The 18,176-nt window shown below is 37.4% G+C and overlaps 1 protein-coding gene across 13 annotated transcripts in view; it reads right to left on the bottom strand.

Moving 5' to 3' along the window:
- The window catches only part of LOC105492996 (DDB1 and CUL4 associated factor 6), a 142,210-nt gene that overhangs the window by 96,740 nt on the left and 27,294 nt on the right, over positions 1-18,176 (bottom strand). For all 13 annotated transcript variants that reach the window (XM_024796360.2, XM_024796362.2, XM_011760413.2 and 10 more), the window contains 2 exons: positions 15,222-15,314; positions 4,250-4,435 (listed from right to left, as the gene is read on the bottom strand). Coding sequence is in view for 6 of the 13 variants with exons in the window: in XM_011760404.2 (XP_011758706.1) it covers positions 4,250-4,435; positions 15,222-15,314 (279 nt within the window). In the remaining 7 variants the exon portion in view is untranslated. The remainder of the gene's footprint in view (positions 1-4,249; positions 4,436-15,221; positions 15,315-18,176) is intronic.

Raw genomic sequence — 18,176 nt, 5'->3', positions numbered from 1 at the left:
TTGTTTGTGTGCTGTTTTGGATTTTGATTTAATTTTCTAAAAAATAAATTATGTTAACACAGAAAATTTCATATGGGGTAAAAAAAAAAAAAAAAAAGTTGACTCAAGTCATACTGTAACAAAAGTCAAATCCAGATAGATGACAGATCTAAATGTTAAAGACAAAGCAATGAAATTAAAGTAGAAGAATATCTTCATAACTCTGGGATAGGAAAAGATTTCTTAATCAGGATAAAAAAGGCACTAATCACAAAGGAGCAGACCAATATACTAGACAACATTAAATACTTTTCTTCATCAAAAGACACCATTTTAGGCTGAAATCCCAGCACTTTAGGAGGCAGAAGCAGGAGGATCGCTTGAGCCCATGAGTTCTAGACCAGCCTGGGTAAGATGGTAAGGCCCCATCTCTACAAACAATTTTTAAAAACTTACCCAGGTGCAGTAGTGCATGCCTGTAGTCCAAGCTATTTGGGAGGCAAGACGATTCCTTGAACCCAGGAGTTTGAGGCAGCTGGGGGCTATAATCATGCCACTGCCCTCCAGCCTGGGTGACAAAGTGAGACCGCATCTCTCAAAACAAACAAAACCCCTCACCATTAGGAGAGTGAAAATACAACCACAGAATAGGAAAAGATAGGCTCATATGCAGAAGATATTACAAAAAAAAAAAAAACTCCTATAATAACAAGACAGACAACCCAACAGAAAAAAATAGGCAAGAGATTTGACTACACATTTCATAAGAGTACATCCAAATAACCAACAAACATATGAAAAGATGCTCAGCCTCAGCAGTATCAGCACAGAAAGGCAAATGGAAACCAATTAAGATGATACTATACATCCACCAAAGTAGAGCTGAAAATACCAACTGTTGGCAAAAATGAGAAGCAACAGGACCTCTTACATGCTGTTGGTGGGAATGTAAGTTGTTACTACACTTTGGAAAACTATTTGGCATTATCTCTAAAACAACCAAACATATATTCTACGACCCAGCAATTTTACCACTAAGTATACACCCAAACAAATGTGTGCATTTGTGTACTGAAAGACATGTAAAAGAATGTTCTCCAAACTTCCATCAGCATAGAACAGATAAATCAATTGTGGCATATTCATATAATGGAATACTATACAGCAATAAAATGGACAAATTATAGTTGCAAGAAACATGCATGAATTTCACAAATGAGTTAAGATTTTGCTCAGCAAAAGAAGCCAGATACAAAAACAACAACAAAGACACAAAAAGCCATGAAGTATGCTTCCATTTATATAATGTTCAAAAAACAGAAAACTCCAGAGTGTTAGGACTCAGGATAAAAGGAGCTTCAGGATACTTAATGTGCTAGGTGGTAGTTACATGAATAGATTTGCTTTGTGATAATTCACTAAGCCATATACTTAGGATTTATGTACTTTTCCTATATGTTCTGTACTTCAATTTAAAAATTTTTAAATAGTGAATGGAATAAGGTCTAATAAGCAGGTCTGATATGGCTAATCAGAATTTCCCCAGACTACAAAAAAAAATAGAGAGAATAATGAAGTAGTAAACCAAAGACCTACTGACTGAAAATTTCCTATATTTTTCAAGATGCCAATTGCTCACATCAAGAACATCAACAAATCCCAAGTATAAATATAAAAAACAATCCACATCGAGACACACTGTTGTGACATAAAATTTAAAAAAAAAAAAAACGGCAAAGAAAAACAAAATTAAAAGTAGTTGAGGAAAAGAAAGAGGTTACCTATAGAGGAACCACAATTAGACTGATGTCTGACTTTGCAACTTCAACAATGGAAGTCAGAATATAATGGAGAATATAATCACCTGAAATAGAATAACTAACAAATGAAGTCCATACCCAGCAAAACTACCTTTGAAGAACTGGCATTAAAAAAAAAAAAAAAGACATTTTTCACAAAGGAAAGAAAAGGAAGAAAGGAAAGAATGAATGAAGGAAAGAAAAGGAAACTGAAATTGTTTTCTATCAACAAACTCTCATTTAAAAAAAAAACTGCGGGCCGGCACAGTGGTTCACGCCTGTAATCCCAGCACTTTGAGAGGCCGAGGCGGGCAGATCACCTGAGGTCGGGAGTTTGAGACCAGCCTGGCCAACATGGAGAAACCCCATCTCTCCTAAAAAAAAAAAATACAAAATTAGCCAGGAGTGGCGGTATGCGCCTGTAATCCCAGCTACTCAGGAGGCTGACAGGAGAATTACTTGAACCTGGGAGGCAGAGGTTGCAGTGAGCCAAGATCATGCCACCACACTACAGCCTGGGCAACAAGAACGAAACTTCGTCTCAAAAAAAAAAAAAAAAAAAAAAACAAAGAAAAGAAAAACTGCTAAAGGATGTACCTTCAGTACAAAATAATACCACACAGAAAATGTGTGATGGGAAGAAGGAAAGGTAAGCCAAAGGTATTAGTAAATATGCAGGTAAATCTAAATAAACAACAAACACCAACAGTAAACCAATAATATCTAATTCATGAGAGAAAACAGAATATAACTAAATCCTGCACAATCTAATCATATAAAACTGAACAAGGTATGTTCCAAGTTCCTTTATTCAGGAGAAGCGTAGAAATATTTACTGATGTTTGGCTTTGTTCAATATTCTTGTGAAAGTAGCTGGGGTAACCTCCGGAATAACAAAAATGAATGTCTATCTTACAAGCAAGAAACAGAAACACAATGGACAAAAAGTAAAATACTCAAGTAACTCGAAAGGTAGACTTTATTTCTGTTTTTTATTTTTGAGACAAATTCTCACTCTGTCGCCCAGGTTGGAGTACAGTGGCGCAGTCTTGGCTTGCTGCAACCTCTGTCTCCTGGGTTGTTCAAGCAATTCTCGAGCCTCGGCCTCCCAAGTAGCTGGGATTACAGGCGTGCACCACCATGCCCAGCTGATTTTTGTACTTTTAGTAGAGACAGGGTTTCACCAAACTGGCCAGGCTGGTCTCAAATTCCTGGCCTCAAGTGATCCGCCTGCCTCAGCCTCCCAAAGTGCTCAGATTACAGGTGTGAGCCACCACATCTGGCCTCAAAAGGTGGACTTTGAAAAGGAGAGGAAGGTTAATAAAGATTGGAAACTTTTTTTAAAAAGTAGAAAACATAGAATAGGGGATAGAAACAAATCCAAATATATCAGTACTCACAATAAACGTAAATTCATAAATCTCCAGTAAAACCCCAAAACTGTGAGACTGGATAAGAAAATAAAATCTAGCCATATACTACTCATATAAGTACAAACAAAAACATGAGGACATAAAAGAACTGGAATTCAAATGATGGAAAAAATACACCAGTTTAACACAAAAAAATGGGAAACCTATCAATAATTTAATACAAAAAAATGACATGCAAGTATTTCAAAAGAGCACTCTGGAGGCTGGTACAGTGGCTCACAGCTATAACCCTGGCACTATGAGAGGCCCAGGTGGAAGGACTGTATGAGCTCAGGAGTTGGAGACCAGCCCTGGCAACACAGCAAAACCCTGTCTCAACAACAACAACAACAAAATTAAATTAGTTGGGCATGGGGACATACGCCTATAGTCCCAGCTACTCAAGAGGCTGAGGTGAGAAGATTGCTTGAGCCTGGGAGTTTGAAGCTACAGACAGTCATGGTCATGCTACTGCACTCCAGTGTGAGTAACAGTGTGACCTTGTATCATAAATAAAAGAGCACTCAGTTGTGCAAGCATTTTTTCTGAACCAAATAAAGTACTATAATTGAGTCTTAAATTTATTCCACCTTATTCATTCAGCTCAGGTCTTAAGCTCATTAATATCCTTTAGGAATCTGATTCTTCTATCTACCATACTAGAGTCCCTTCTATCATACAAAAATGTGATAAGCTACTTTACACAAGCGAGTGATTGTTTACAAGGGTAAAGCCTAGTACAGAGTCATGCAGCACAGTAACAGAGGTATCTTTAAAGGTAAACATCTGTTTGCTTACAGCATGGTTGCTCAAGCAATTACAAACCCATCTTAGAGTACTATTACTTGCATCTTATTTCTTAACTTTATCCAGAAGCCTATCAAGACACATTTTCTCAAATGCTCTGCTGACACCTAGATATTGTCAATAATTTACATGCAACAAATATGCATACACACACATCTGTACATGTACACACAGGCATCTACACATGCATGAACACTTAATCAAAAATACACACACTTACATATATATCATATAATCATAATAATACCATACCTCATAAGTAGTTCCATAATGGCACGTAAATTGGCATTGTCTGTTGGTTTCTGCATCTTGCTCAACATTGGTATAAAATATTACTCCATCTCCAGAGCAGGATACAATCTGTTTATCATTTGTGCAAGGTAAGAACTTTGCACTAAATATGTTTGCTCGGTGCCCTGAACGAATTGTTGTCAAAACCTAAAACACATAGAGAAAGCAGTTAATGGTAACTTATTTCCTAGAAATATTCCTTTTTAATATAATCATAGCCAGTAATATATTCTCATTAACATTATCATCTTAGTGAAAGATTATCACTAGACTGCAAGCTATTATAATTTTAAAAAATCAGAACCCCATATATTTCTTTTGCTCCTGTGAGATGTGAATAAGATGGAGTACCATCAACAGGAACAGTGTCATGAAAATAAAACATGCATATTTCCATTTATTTAGTTTATCTGACTCACTCATAAAATCTCAGTAAATAACAAAGAACTACTTTGGCTGACTTTTGAAATTTACTGTATGCTAAATGATTAAGTTATTCCCTTTCAGGATGACAAAACAATAAACTGAATTTTAATGATTTTCATAAAATCAAAGTAATGAAATGGTACAGATAAGACGCAGCAAAAGTTCCTACTTGGTTTTTTGTTCTTGTGATAGTTTGCTGAGAATGATGGTTTCCAGCTTCATCCATGTTCCCACAAAGGACATAAACTCAGCCCTTTTTATGGCTGCATAGTATTCCATGGTGTGGATGTGCCACATTTTCTTAATTCAGTCTGTCACTGATGGACATTTGGGTTGGTCCCAAGTCTTTGCTATTGTGAAGAGTGCCACAATAAACATACATGTGCATGTGTCTTTGTAGCAGCATGATTTATAATCCTTTGGGTATATACCCAGTAATGGGATGGCTGGGTCAAATGGTATTTCTAGTTCTAGATCCTTAAGGAATCGTCACACTGTCTTTCACAATGGTTGAACTAGTCTACAGTTCCATCAACAGTGTAAAAGTGTTCCTATTTCTCCACATCCTCTCCAGCACGTGTTGTTTCCTGACTTTTTAATGACTGCCATTCTAACTGGTGTGAGATGGTATCTCATTGTGGTTTTGATTTGCATTTCTCTGATGGCCAGTGATGATGAGCATTTTTTCATGTGTCTATTGGCTGCATAAATGTCTTCTTTTGAGAAGTGTCTGTTCATATCCTTTGCCCACTTTTTGATGGGGCTGTCTGTTTTTTTCTTGTAAATTTGTTTGAGTTCTTTGTAGACTTTGGATATTAGTCCTTTGTCAGATGAGCAGATTGCAAAAATTTTCTCCCATTCTGTAGGTTGCCTGTTCCCTCTGACGGTGGCTTCTTTTGCTGTGCAGAAGCTCTTTAGTTTAATTAGACTCTTGTCAATTCTGGCTTCTGATGCCATTGCTTTTGGTGTTTTAGACATGAAGTCCTTGCCCATGCCTATATCCTGAATGGTATTGCCTAAGTTTTCTTCTAGGATTTTATGGTTTTAGGTCTAACACTAAAGTCCTTAATCCCTCTTGAATTAATTTTTGTATAAGGTGTAAGGAAGGAATCCAGTTTCAGCTTTCTACATATGGCTAGCCACTTTTCCCAGTACCATGTATTAAATAGGGAATCCTTTCCCTATTTCTTGTTTTTGTCAGGTTTGTCAAAGATCAGATGATTGTAGATGTGTGGTATTATTTCTGAGGGCTCTGTTCTTTTCTGTTGGTCTACATCTCTGTTTTGGTACCAGTACCATGCTGTTGTGGTTACTGTAGCCTTACAGTATAGTTTGAAGTCAGGCAGCATGATGCCTCCAGCTTTGTTCTTTTGCTTAGGATTGCCTTGGCAATGCGGGCTCTTTTTTGGTTCCATATGAACTTTAAAGTAGCTTTTTCCAATTCTGTAAAGGAAGTCATTGGTAGCTTGATGGGGATGGCATTGAATCTATAAATTATCTTGGGCAGTATGGCCATTTTCACGATATTGATTCTTCCTATCCATGAGCATGGAATGTTCTTCCATTTGTTTGTGTCCTCTTTTATTTTGTTGAGCAGTGGTTTGTAGTTCTCCTTGAAGAGGTCCTTCACATCCCTTGTAAGTTGGATTCCTAGGTATTTTATTCTCTTTGAAGCAATTGTGAATGGGAGTTCACTCATGATTTGACTGTCTGTTATTGGTGTAGAGGAATGTTTGTGATTTTTGCACACTGATTTTGTATCCTGAGACTTTGCTGAAGTTGCTTATCAGCTTAAGGAGATTTTGGGCTGAGATGATGGGGATTTCTAAATATACAATCACATCATCTGCAAATGGGGACAATCTGACTTCCTCTTTTCCTAATTGAATACCCTTTCTTTCTTTCTCCTGCCTGATTACTCTGGCCAGAACTTCCAACATTATGTTGAATAGGAGTGGTGAGAGAGGGCATCCCTGTTTTGTGCCGGTTTTCAAAGGGAATGCTTCCAGGTTTTGCCCATTCAGTATGATATTGGCTGTGGGTCTGTCACAAATAGCTCTTATTATTTTGAGATACGTCCCATCAATACCTAATCTATTGAAAGTTTTTAGCGTGAAGGGCTGTTGAATTTTGTCAAAGGCCTTTTCTGCATCTACTGAGCTAATCATGTGGTTTTCGTCTTTGGTTCTGTTTATACGCTGGATTACGTTTATTGATTTGCGTATGTTGAACCAGCCTTGCATCCCAGAGATGAAGCCCACTTGATCATGGTGGATAAGCTTTTTGATGTGCTGCTAGATTTGGTTTGCCAGTATTTTATTGAGGATTTTTGCATCGATGTTCATCAGGGATATTGGTCTAAAATTCTCTTCTTTTGTTGTGTCTCTGCAGCCTTTGGTATCAGGATGATGTTGGCCTCATAAAATGAGTTAGGGAGGATTCCCTCTTTTTCTGTTGATTGGAATAGTTTCAGAAGGAATGGTACCAGCTCCTCCTTGTACCATTGGTAGAATTCGGCTATGAATCATCTGGTCGTGGACTTTTTTGGTTGGTAGCCTATTAATTATTGCCTCAATTTCAGAGCCTGTTATTGGTCTATTCAGGGATTCAACTTCTTCCTGGTTTAGTCTTGGGAGGGTGTGTGTGTCCAGGAATTTATCCGTTTCTTCTAGATTTTCTAGTTTATTTGCGTAAAGGTGTTTATAGTATTCTTAGATGGTAGTTTGTATTTTCTGTGAGATCAGTGGTGATATCCCCTTTATCATTTTTTATTGTATCTATTTGATTCTTCTCTCTTCTTCATTAGTCTTGCTAGCGGTCTATCAATTTTGTTGATCTTTTCAAAAAACCACCTCCTGGATTCATTGATTTTTTGAAGGGTTTTTTGTGTCTCTATCTCCTTCAGTTCTGCTCTGATCTTAGTTATTTCTTGCCTTCTGCTAGCTTTTGAATGTGTTCCCTCTTGCTTCTCTAGTTCTTTTAATTGTGATGTCTGGGGGGTCAATTTCCTGCTTTCTCTTGTGGGCATTTAGTGCTATAAATTTCCCTCTACACACTGCTTTAAATGTGTCCCAGAGATTCTCGTATGTTGTGTCTTTGTTTTCATTGGTTTCAAAGAACATCTTTATTTCTGCCTTCATTTTGTTAAGTACCCAGTAGTCATTCAGGAGCAGGTTGTTCAGTTTCCATGTAGTGAGCGGTTTTGAGTGAGTTCCTTAATCCTGAGTTCTAGTTTGATTGCACTGCGGTCTGAGAGACAGTTTGTCATTTCTGTTCTTTTACATTTGCAGAGGAGTGCTTTACTTCCAACTATGTGGTCAATTTTGGAATAAGCATGAAATGTGGTGCTGTGAAGAATGTATATTCTGTTGATTTGGGGTGGAGAGTTCTGTAGATGTCTATTAGGTCCACTTGGTGCAGAGACGAGTTCAATTCCTGGATATCCTTTTAAACTTTCTGTCTGGCGGATCTGTCTAATGTTGACAGTGGGGTGTTAAAGTCTCCCATTATTATTGTGTGGGAGTCTAAGTCTCTTTGTAGGTCTCTAAGGACTTGCTTTATGAATCTGGGTGCTCCTGTATTGGGTGCATATATATTTAGGATAGTTAGCTCTTCTTGTTTAATTGATCCCTTTACCATTATGTAATGGCCTTCTTCATCTCTTCTGATCTTTGTTGGTTTAAAGTCTATTTTATCAGAGACTAGGATTGCAACCCCGCCTTTTTTTGTTTTCCATTTGCTTGGCAGATCTTCCTCCATCCCTTTATTTTGAGCCTATGTGTGTCTCTGCACGTGAGATGGGTCTCCTGAATACAGCACACTGATAGGTCTTGACTCTTCATCCAATTTGCCAGTCTGTGTCTTTTAATTGGAGCATTTAGCCCATTTACATTTAAGGTTAATATTGTTATGTGTGAATTTGATCCTGTCATTATCATGTTAGCTTGTTATTTTGCTCGTTAGTTGATGCAGTTTCTTCCTAGCATCGATGGTCTTTACAATTTGGCATGTTTTTGCAGTGGCCAGTACTGGTTGTTCCTTTCCATGTTTAGTGCTTCCTTCAGGAGCTCCTGTAGGGCAGGCCTGGTGGTGGCACAATCTCTCAGCATTTGCTTGTCTGTAAAGGATTTTATTTCTCCTTCACTTATGAAACTTAGTTTGGCTGGATATGAAATTCTGGGTTGAAAATTCTTTTCTTTAAGAATGCTGAATACTGGCCCCCACTCTCTTCTGGCTGGTAGAGTTTCTGCCAAAAGATCCGCTATTAGTCTGATGGGCTTCCCTTTGTGGGTAGCCCGACCTTTCTCTCTGGCTGCCCGTAACATTTTTTCCTTCATTTCAACTTTGGTGAATCTGACAATTATGTGTCTTGGAGTTGCTCTTCTTGAGGAGTATCTTTGTGGCGTTCTCTGTATTTCCTGAATTTGAATGTTGGCCTGCTTTGCTAGGTTGGGGAAGTTCTCCTGGATAATATCCTGCAGAGTGTTTTCCAACTTGGTTCCATTCTCCCCGTCACTTTCAGGTACACCAATCAGTCATAGATTTGGTCTTTTCACATAGTCCCATCTTTCTTGGAGGCTTTGTTTGTTTCTTTTTACTCTTTTTTCTCTAAACTTCTCATCTCACTTCATTTCATTCATTTGATCTTCAATCATTGATACCCTTTCTTCCAGTTGATCGAATCAGCTACTGAATCAGCATTCGTCACGTAGTCCTCGTGACATGGTTTTCAGCTCCATCAGGTCATTTAAGGACTTCTCTACACTGGTTAGTTAGCCATTCGTCAAATCCTTTTTCAAGGTTTTTAGCTTCTTTGCGATGGGTTCAAACTTCCTCCTTTAGCTCGGAGAAGTTTGATCGCCTGAAGCCTTCTTCTCTCAATTCGTCAAAGTCATTCTCCTTCAAGCTTTGTTCTGTTGCTGGCGAGGAGCTGCATTCCTTTGGAGAGGTGCTCTGATTTTTAGAATTTTCAGCTTTTCTGCTCTGTTTTATCCCCATCTTTGTGGTTTTGTCTATCTTTGGTCTTTGATGATGGTGACGTACAGATGGGGTTTTCGTGTAGATGTCCTTTCTGTTTCTTAGTTTTCCTTCTAACAGTCAGGATCCTCAGCTGCAGGTCTGCTGGAGTTTGCTGGATGTCCACTCCAGACCCTATTTGCTGGGTATCAGCAGTGGAGTCTGCAGAACAGTGAATACTGCTGAACAGCAAATGTTGCTGCCTGATCGTTCCTCTGGAAGCTTTGTCTCAGAGGGGTACCCGGCCGTGTGAGGTGTCAGTCTGCCCCTACTTGGGAGTGCCTCCCAGTTAGGCTACTCGGAGGTCAGGGACCCACTTGAGGAGGCAGTCTGTCCGTTCTCAGATCTCAAACTCTGTGCTGGGAGAACCACTACTCTCAGTAATAACTTTTTATTGGTGGATTTATCTTCTTAGTTGTGCTTTCCTTGGATCAATGTATTATGAGTTATTCTGAAAACACCCTAAGGATAATGCCCTAGAGAGGCATAATTGCCAGAGTAACTTAATCTGAGATGAAAATAACACACTGATAACTGCAATGATTACTAAACGTTAAGGTGGTCTAGTTGTAACATCTATCACTCTGCTGATTACCAGGTTATTTTGACTAAATAGCTGGCCAAAGTTGGAGTCTCTTTCCTTCTTTATCATGTCACGTACAACACTCCCAAAACGTGAAGCTTGGTCCAAAAGTATCCAGACAGTAGAGGATGGTTTCTTAATCCCTTGGTAAAAATAACCCTCTTTCAAACCTGACCCACAACCCTGTCTGAGGTATCAAATATACAGATTTATATACTCCTTTTACTAAGATTTATTGGGCTCCAACTATATGACAGGTAAATAAATAATGTTAAGTGTTGAAGATGCAAAAAGAAAAAAGAAATTGTCATTATCTCAAAGAAGTTGTCATCTAAGCACAACATGCAAACAAATAGAGTTATCCACAAGACAAGAACACAGATGAAGGAGTGGCTACATGTGTCTAGGAAACGTTAAGAGAAATATCACAAAAAAGAGCTGAGATTTGAAGGATGAATTTTAAATTTACCAAGTAGATGGGAGATACCTGAGAAAGCAGGTGATCTCAGAAAGAAAGAAGAGTATAAGCAAAAGCATACAGTAATGGAAACATTTTAAGCTCTGAGGACTACAAATGGCTGGCTGAGGCCAAATCAAGAAAAATCATGTACACAGTACATACTTGGGATTTATTTTACAAAAGATACTGCAAGACCAACTCTGGGCTTCCTTCTCTTTCACCTATGCCATAATGGGGTACTCTAATGGGACTCCGCAGTATATGATGGGGAGTCTCTATGCTATATATAATTAAAATATAATTGCATTAATAAGGAATATCCTCAGCCTCTTAAATCTACTAAAAAAAAAAAAAACTAAGTGTTTCAAAATTCTTATTTGCAATAAATTAATGTTCCCACAAAATCATAGGATCTACAAATAATCCAACTATAAAAACAGGTAATATTTGACTCACGGTCAAAAAGCTTCTATTCCTATATAATGAATCATTAGTGTTTTAAAATTTTAAAAAGCCCTATAAAGGCTTATGATAATAATAATTTTTTTTCAAGATACCAGCTCTTGCTCTGTCATCCAGTCTTGGAGTGTAGTGGTAGAACGCCTGGGCTTAAGTGATCCTCCTGCTTTTCCCTCCCGAGTAACTGGGACTACAGGCATGTGCCACCATATCCAGTTAACTTTTAAATTTTTTGTAGAGACAGAGTCTCACTACATTTCCCAGCCTGGTCTTTAACCCCCAGCCTCAAGCGATCTTCCCACCTCATGTCTCCCAAAGTGCTGGGATTATAAGCGTGAGCCACACGCTTGGCCTATGATTATAATATTTAAAAAGAAAATCTGACTAATCATTTCTCAAGCTGGAAATGAGAAAAAGTAATCATTTTTTCAAATATACATATTCTATTGGAAATCGTACATCAAAGGAATCGTCATATCTTTAAAAATAAGCAAACAGAACAGGTCTTTTAACAATCATTCCTTTGGTACCCAAGTGATTATTTTGTATAATGTAAGAGTTAAAATTCTGAATAGTGATCATCAAAAAGCATTCTACATATATATTATTCCAGGAAATTTTTTCTATTATAAGAAAAGGGGGCTAGGCATGATGGTTCACGCCTGTAACCCCAGCACTTCGGGAGGCCGAGACAGGTGGATCACTTGAGCTCAGGAGTTCGAGACCAGCCTGGCCAACGTGGTGAAACCCCAACTCTTAAAAAAATACAAAAACTAGCCGAGCATGGTGGCACACACGTGGTAGTCTCAGCTATTCGGAAGGCTGAGGCAGGAGAAACTCCTGAATCTGGGAGGCAGAGTTTGCAGTGGGCCGAGATCACGCCACTGCACTCCAGCCTGGGCAGGAGCAAGACTGTCTCAAAAAAGAATAATAAAAAAGAAAAAGAAAAGGGTTACCCTTGTAATTACTGACCTAAGAGAATTAGGATTTGAAAACATCAAGCTTTTTTGCTAAGCCAGGACAATTAAGTAAAACTTACTGAAATAAAACTATGACCTATTAAAGACAGCCTCAATATGAACTTCTTTTTCGGCTGACAGATGATACACACTTAAATATCTTATTGTTTAAATGTGGAAAAACAAGAAATAAACAATTTATTCCATAAAATTGAAAATTTTAAATTAAACTTTGGACTGCCAATACCATGTTTCCACTGATACAAAAATAGTTGTATACTTCCCCTATATATGAACTCAGAAGCTAAGAGCCAATGAAAACCAGAACATAATCGTAATTAAAACTCATACGTTATCCCAGCTTATTGACCTGTATATCATGAAGCATTTCACTAGAACCTAGCCACTGTTTGTAAACTGATAAAAATCCAGTTTCTTAAACTACTTAGCTGAAGATTAGATTCTGTGAGCCTAAAAGAGTAAGTCTTAACCTGTAAGATCCAGCTTCAAACAGCCAGCCAGGCCCATTCATACATCACTATATAACCTAAATTAATAGACAAAAAATGTTTTAAAACGTTTTTAGAAACAAATATAAAATATTAATATTAGAAAGGACTTCAGACATTATGACTCTCTTAATTTATGAAGAAAAAGGCTAAGGAAAGTTTAAATAACTTGGTCAGAATGGCAAAAAAAAAAAAAAAAAAAAAAAACCAACATATAAATCTATATATGCCATTATAGTAATCATAATGTAATTTTAAAATTTTCATGGAACTCTTCTTCATTCAAAGACCTAAATATTAATGAAGTAAATTTTACATTGCAATAATACCAAGAAGTAGATAGAAGTAAGACTACTGTGCCACTTATCAAATTATCTCCTCTCAGCTCCAAATTTATCCTTCACTTTTATAGATTATGCAATGGAACTGAGTCCTTTAAATATTTTTGCTTTGCCAGTTGGCATAATGTTAAGCTTTGTCAGTAAAAAGCACTGAAAGGATAATGCAGGAAAAAGGAGTTTGCTTCCTATCTCTAAAGTGAGCTCCTGCAACCACGCACAGTTTTTCCAGTGCCACGGTCTTCCAGTGTGGGCAGTTTCCCCAGCACCATAGCACCAGAGTCCTGCAGTCAGTTTCACCAGGGCCCACCTGCTGAATGAATAGTGCAACACCCAACAGCTTCTCCTGCTTCATTTCCCCATGTCCCCAGACATTTTGTAGCATACTACCTCTGATGAGAAACCTCTCCTTAAAAAGTATTTCTCAGTGCCCTAGAGAGAGGTGTTCCAGCAAGTTCCAGAGGGGAATTCCCAACAAGTTACACTAGCATGGTATCACAGAGACTTCTCTGCCATCCAGTGAGCCATGACACCCTCTTTAATAAGGTCTAAATCTCAGCACTCAGCAAGGGGGTCTCTTCTTTAGGGTGGTTTATCTCAGTCCCAGGGTTACTGGCAGTTCATACTATCTGTTATTTCTTTATTTTATAGAGACCTCTTTACTTTTTAGTAGCCAAGCCTTTATTACTCCAATCTCCTGATATAGTTAGTAATTCTTTTTATTACACTTTCCCTATTGAAATTACTGTGTGGTTTATTTGACTAGAGCATGACTGATACAATCACCAATACACGGTTGCTACTACCGCAAAAAATTAAAAGCTAGAGAACATTTTTGGAATCACTATTAAAAGAACAGATGTTAAAAGACTTAAAGATATAGGAAATTTGGGCCAGTCGTGGTGGCTCATGCCTGTAATCCCAACACTTTGAGAGGATAAGGCGGGCGGATCACTTGAGGTCAGGAGTTCAAGATCAGCCTGGCCAACATGGTGAAACCCTGTCTCTACTAAAAATACAAAAATTAGCCGAGCATGGTGATGCAACAGATCCTTGGGAGGCTGAGGCAGGAGAATCACTTGAACCCAGCAGGCAGAGGTTGCAGTGAGCCAAGATCACACCACTGCACTGCAGCCTTCCAGCCTGGGTGACAGAATGAGACGCTGCAAAAAAAAAAAAAAAAAAAAAAAAAAGATACGGAAATTTAAGACAATCAGGAGAGAAAAACGTTATCATTTGAGTTGGGAGGCAGCTAGGAAATATACATATTCCTATTCTTAACTAGAACTTTAAATGATGTGTTGAATGTTTAAGATCTTACAAATTTTAAAATAACTAGTCATATTTCCAAAACAGAAAATTTCTCATTTAACTGTTATATCAAGTGTAAAGAACATCACACACTTTCCTTTTATTACAATCAGTCGGCTGTTTATAGCTTTATCATTCAGTATCTAAATTTCTCTGAAATGATCCTTGTAAAGGAAACATTCTATGGATATAATGGACTGCTATTTGAAACAGTAATTAAAGTTATTTGAGAGTTAGAAAATTATTTAATTCTTAGATATCTCTTGCCTTCTAGTGAGGGGGTTTATTAGCTTATGGTAATTTTTTCCTTCATTGAAAGCATTTTAATTTTCTCAGTACCTCAAGAACTATTCACACAGCCATCATTTGGTTGTTTTTGTCTTTAAGTTTTAAATGTAAATTTTCTAAAAGACTAAATTTCAAATTTTTAAGAAAATGAAACAATGACCAAAGTTGGCAGCTTTATCCACACTACTCTTAACGTTAAAATAAATAACTTTTTAGACTGTTAAGATAATATATTAAGGTTACACATAAAAGTAATTTTCTCATTAACTCATACTTTATATATGGCACATTTTCCCCAAAAACGTGTTATTGAAATAATGTCACTTGTACCAATTATTATCCACTTAAATAAACAATATATTTAAATTTTCTAGAGCCCAAGGCTGAATAAAATCTTCTATTTCCCTAAGTAATCTAAGAGACCCACATGTACCTAAGAACCTCTAAATTATACAATAAACTTCAGCAAAACAGGGAGGATATTTTATTATAAATGCCCATTCTATGTTTGTTTATAATTACTTCATTTCTGCCTTCTTGATTTTTTTCTCTCATTAAATTACAGAGTTTTTAAACTACTTTACCTTTCTGCTGTAAGGATTACTAATTACTAATTTGGTGTCATCTGAGCCAGATAAAATATATTCTCCAGTGTCATTCCAACAGATTGTATTAACCTAAAAAGAAAGCACAAAAGAAATATAAGCAAATTGGACATAAAAGAAAATATGCCATCTTTCACTCACCTGGTGGTACAAAACTTTTACCACTAATGAGGTTATATGTTAAAAAGTATTTAACATAGGGGTGTCCAATCTTATGGCTTCCCTGGGCCAAAGTAGAAGAAGAATAACTGTCTCAAGCCACATATAAAATACACTAACAGTAGCTGATGAGCTAAAAATAAATTGCAAAAAACATCTCATAATGTTTTAAGAAAGTTTACGAATGTATGTGGGCCACATTCAAAGCTGTCCTGGGCCTCATGCAGCCCACAGGCTGCATGTTAGACAAGCTTGATTTAACAGTTGATGTATTAAAAAAACAAGCTTCCAGTTTCCAGTTCCACATGTAAGAAGCTTAGCAGTTGCCACTCCATTCTAACAACAAATAAAAAGATAACAGACTGTAAAATAAAAAACTGATCTTGGATCCTTCAGAGAGGCAAGGATACAGGACAAAATGCTACCTCCTAGATTGGAGAGACGAACAGGTAAACACAAGGAGTCTTGGCTTACCGGAGCACAGACTCATGAGCAGAAACCTCTGTGAGAAACAGGGCTAGGGTAGGAAAACCTGAACTATAATTGATGAATTGTTGGAGGTTCAGAAAGCGTAACTCTGAATGTTAAAAACTCCAGGGAAGGCCAGGCGCAGTGGCTCACGTCATAATCCCAGCACTTTGGGAGGCCAAGGCAGGTGGATCACCTGAGGTCAGAGGTTTGAGACCAGCCTGACCAATATGGCGAAACCCCATCTCTACTAAAAATACAACAATTAGCCAGGCATGGTGGCATGCGCCTATAATCCCAGCTACTCGGGAGGCTGAGACAGGAGAACTGCTTGAACCCAGGAGTTGGAGGTTTCAGGGAGCCAAGATCATGCCACTGTACTCCAGGCTAGGCGACAGTACAAGATTCTGTCTCCAAAAACAACAACAACAACAACAACTCCAAGGAACCCAGTCATGGGGCAGTGGGGTACGACGCAGAGGGTGTTTTTGTGATTTAATTTTAACTTCAGAGTTCAACCAGATTTTCACAATAAATTTCAGATTAAAATAGTCTTCCAGCAGAGGGAAGGAAAAAGAAACCATTTTGAGTATCCCAGAGTACTCTGCCGTTCTTAACAAGATCTGCCCTCAAGAAGAGCTATTAAACCACAGCCTACCCACTGAAGTTTTATCAGAGCCTAACTGACCTAGGCAAAGAGAAATACCTAATTCCAGCCTTCCACATTGGGGAAAGAAAAGACATAATTCCAGCCTAAGCTACTAACCTGTTCCACCTCAGTAGGGGAATAGGAGGTGCGGATAATCCCTTGTGAAGCCCATAGTCCAGACGCATAGGCTCTTTAAGAGACAGAGACCTAATCATAGGCCTGTAGCACACTTCCTCTCCTCCTACACTTTACCAGTAAATTCCTAAGGACCGATTTATATCATTACTTTTAATCAGTACTTCATGTCCAGTTATTAAGAAAAATTACAAGCCATACTAAAAGGCAAAAATACAACTTGAAGAGATAAAGTCAGCATCAGAACCAAATATAGCAGGACTGCTGGAACTGTAAGACCAGGAATTTGAAACAACTATGATTAGTATGCTAAGAGTTCCAATGGATCAAGTAGACAGCATATAAGAAGAGATGGGCAATGTCAGCAGAGAGATGGAAATCTTAAGAATAAAAAGGAAATGCTGGCAATCAAAAACAATGTAACAGAAATGAACAATGCCTCTGATGGGCTTATTAGTAGACTAGACACAGTTGAGGAAACAATCTCTGACCTTAAGGATATATCAATAAAAACCTATAAAACTGAAAAGCAAAAAGAACAAAGACTGAAAACAAGCAAAACAAAACATAATGTCCAAGGAATGTGGGACAACTACAAAAGGCATAACTCATGCATAAAGTGAATACCAGAGGAGAAGGAGAAAAGAACAGAATATCTGAAACAATGACTGATAATTTCCTCCACACGAATGTCAGAAACCAAACCATATATCCAGTAAGCTCAGAGAACAACAATCAGTATAAATACAAAAAGAACTACACCTAGGCAAGCATTTTTCAAACTGAAGAAAACCAAAGATAAGAAAAAATCCTGAAAGAAGCTGGAGGAAAAAACATTATTTATAGAGGAGCAAAGATAAGAATTATATCCAACATCTCCTCAGAAATCATGTAAGCAAGAAGAGTGAAATATTTAAAGCAGTAACAGAAACAAAACATTCCCTGCAAAATTATCCTCCAAAACTAAAGGAAAAATAAAGCTGTTCTCAGATAAACGAACATTGAGGGAATCTGTTGCCAGCAGACCTACCTCGCAAGAAATTATGAAAGGAGTTCTTTAAAAAAAAGGAAAATAAACATAGGTCAGAGACATATATCTACATAAAGAAAGAAGGAGCACCAAAGGAGGAATAAGTGAAGATAAAACACAAACTTTTATTTTACTTATTCTTAATTGAGCTAACAAATTATTTTATTGTTCAAAATAATAGCAACAATGTATTTGATCACCTATGCTTATATCTAGCACATATATAAAAATATGCTTATGAGTACTTACACATAAGTGAATAACAGAAATAGTACAAGGTATAAGATGGAAGATTTAAAATTATTTTGTACTCACACTCCCTGTGAAGCATTATAGTGTTATTTGAAATAAAGTGGACTTAAATTTGTTGTATATGTATATTGAAAACTTTAGGGCAACTACTTAAAAAGTTTAAAAAATAAGTGTAACTAATAAATACTAAGGAAGGAGAGGAAAAAAACTATATGAAATGCTCAATTAAAACCACAAAAGG

This window comes from Macaca nemestrina, chromosome 1 (assembly GCF_043159975.1).
Source record: "Macaca nemestrina isolate mMacNem1 chromosome 1, mMacNem.hap1, whole genome shotgun sequence".
NCBI lineage: Eukaryota > Metazoa > Chordata > Mammalia > Primates > Cercopithecidae > Macaca > Macaca nemestrina.
This window is presented reverse-complemented; position numbering and strand designations above follow the sequence as displayed.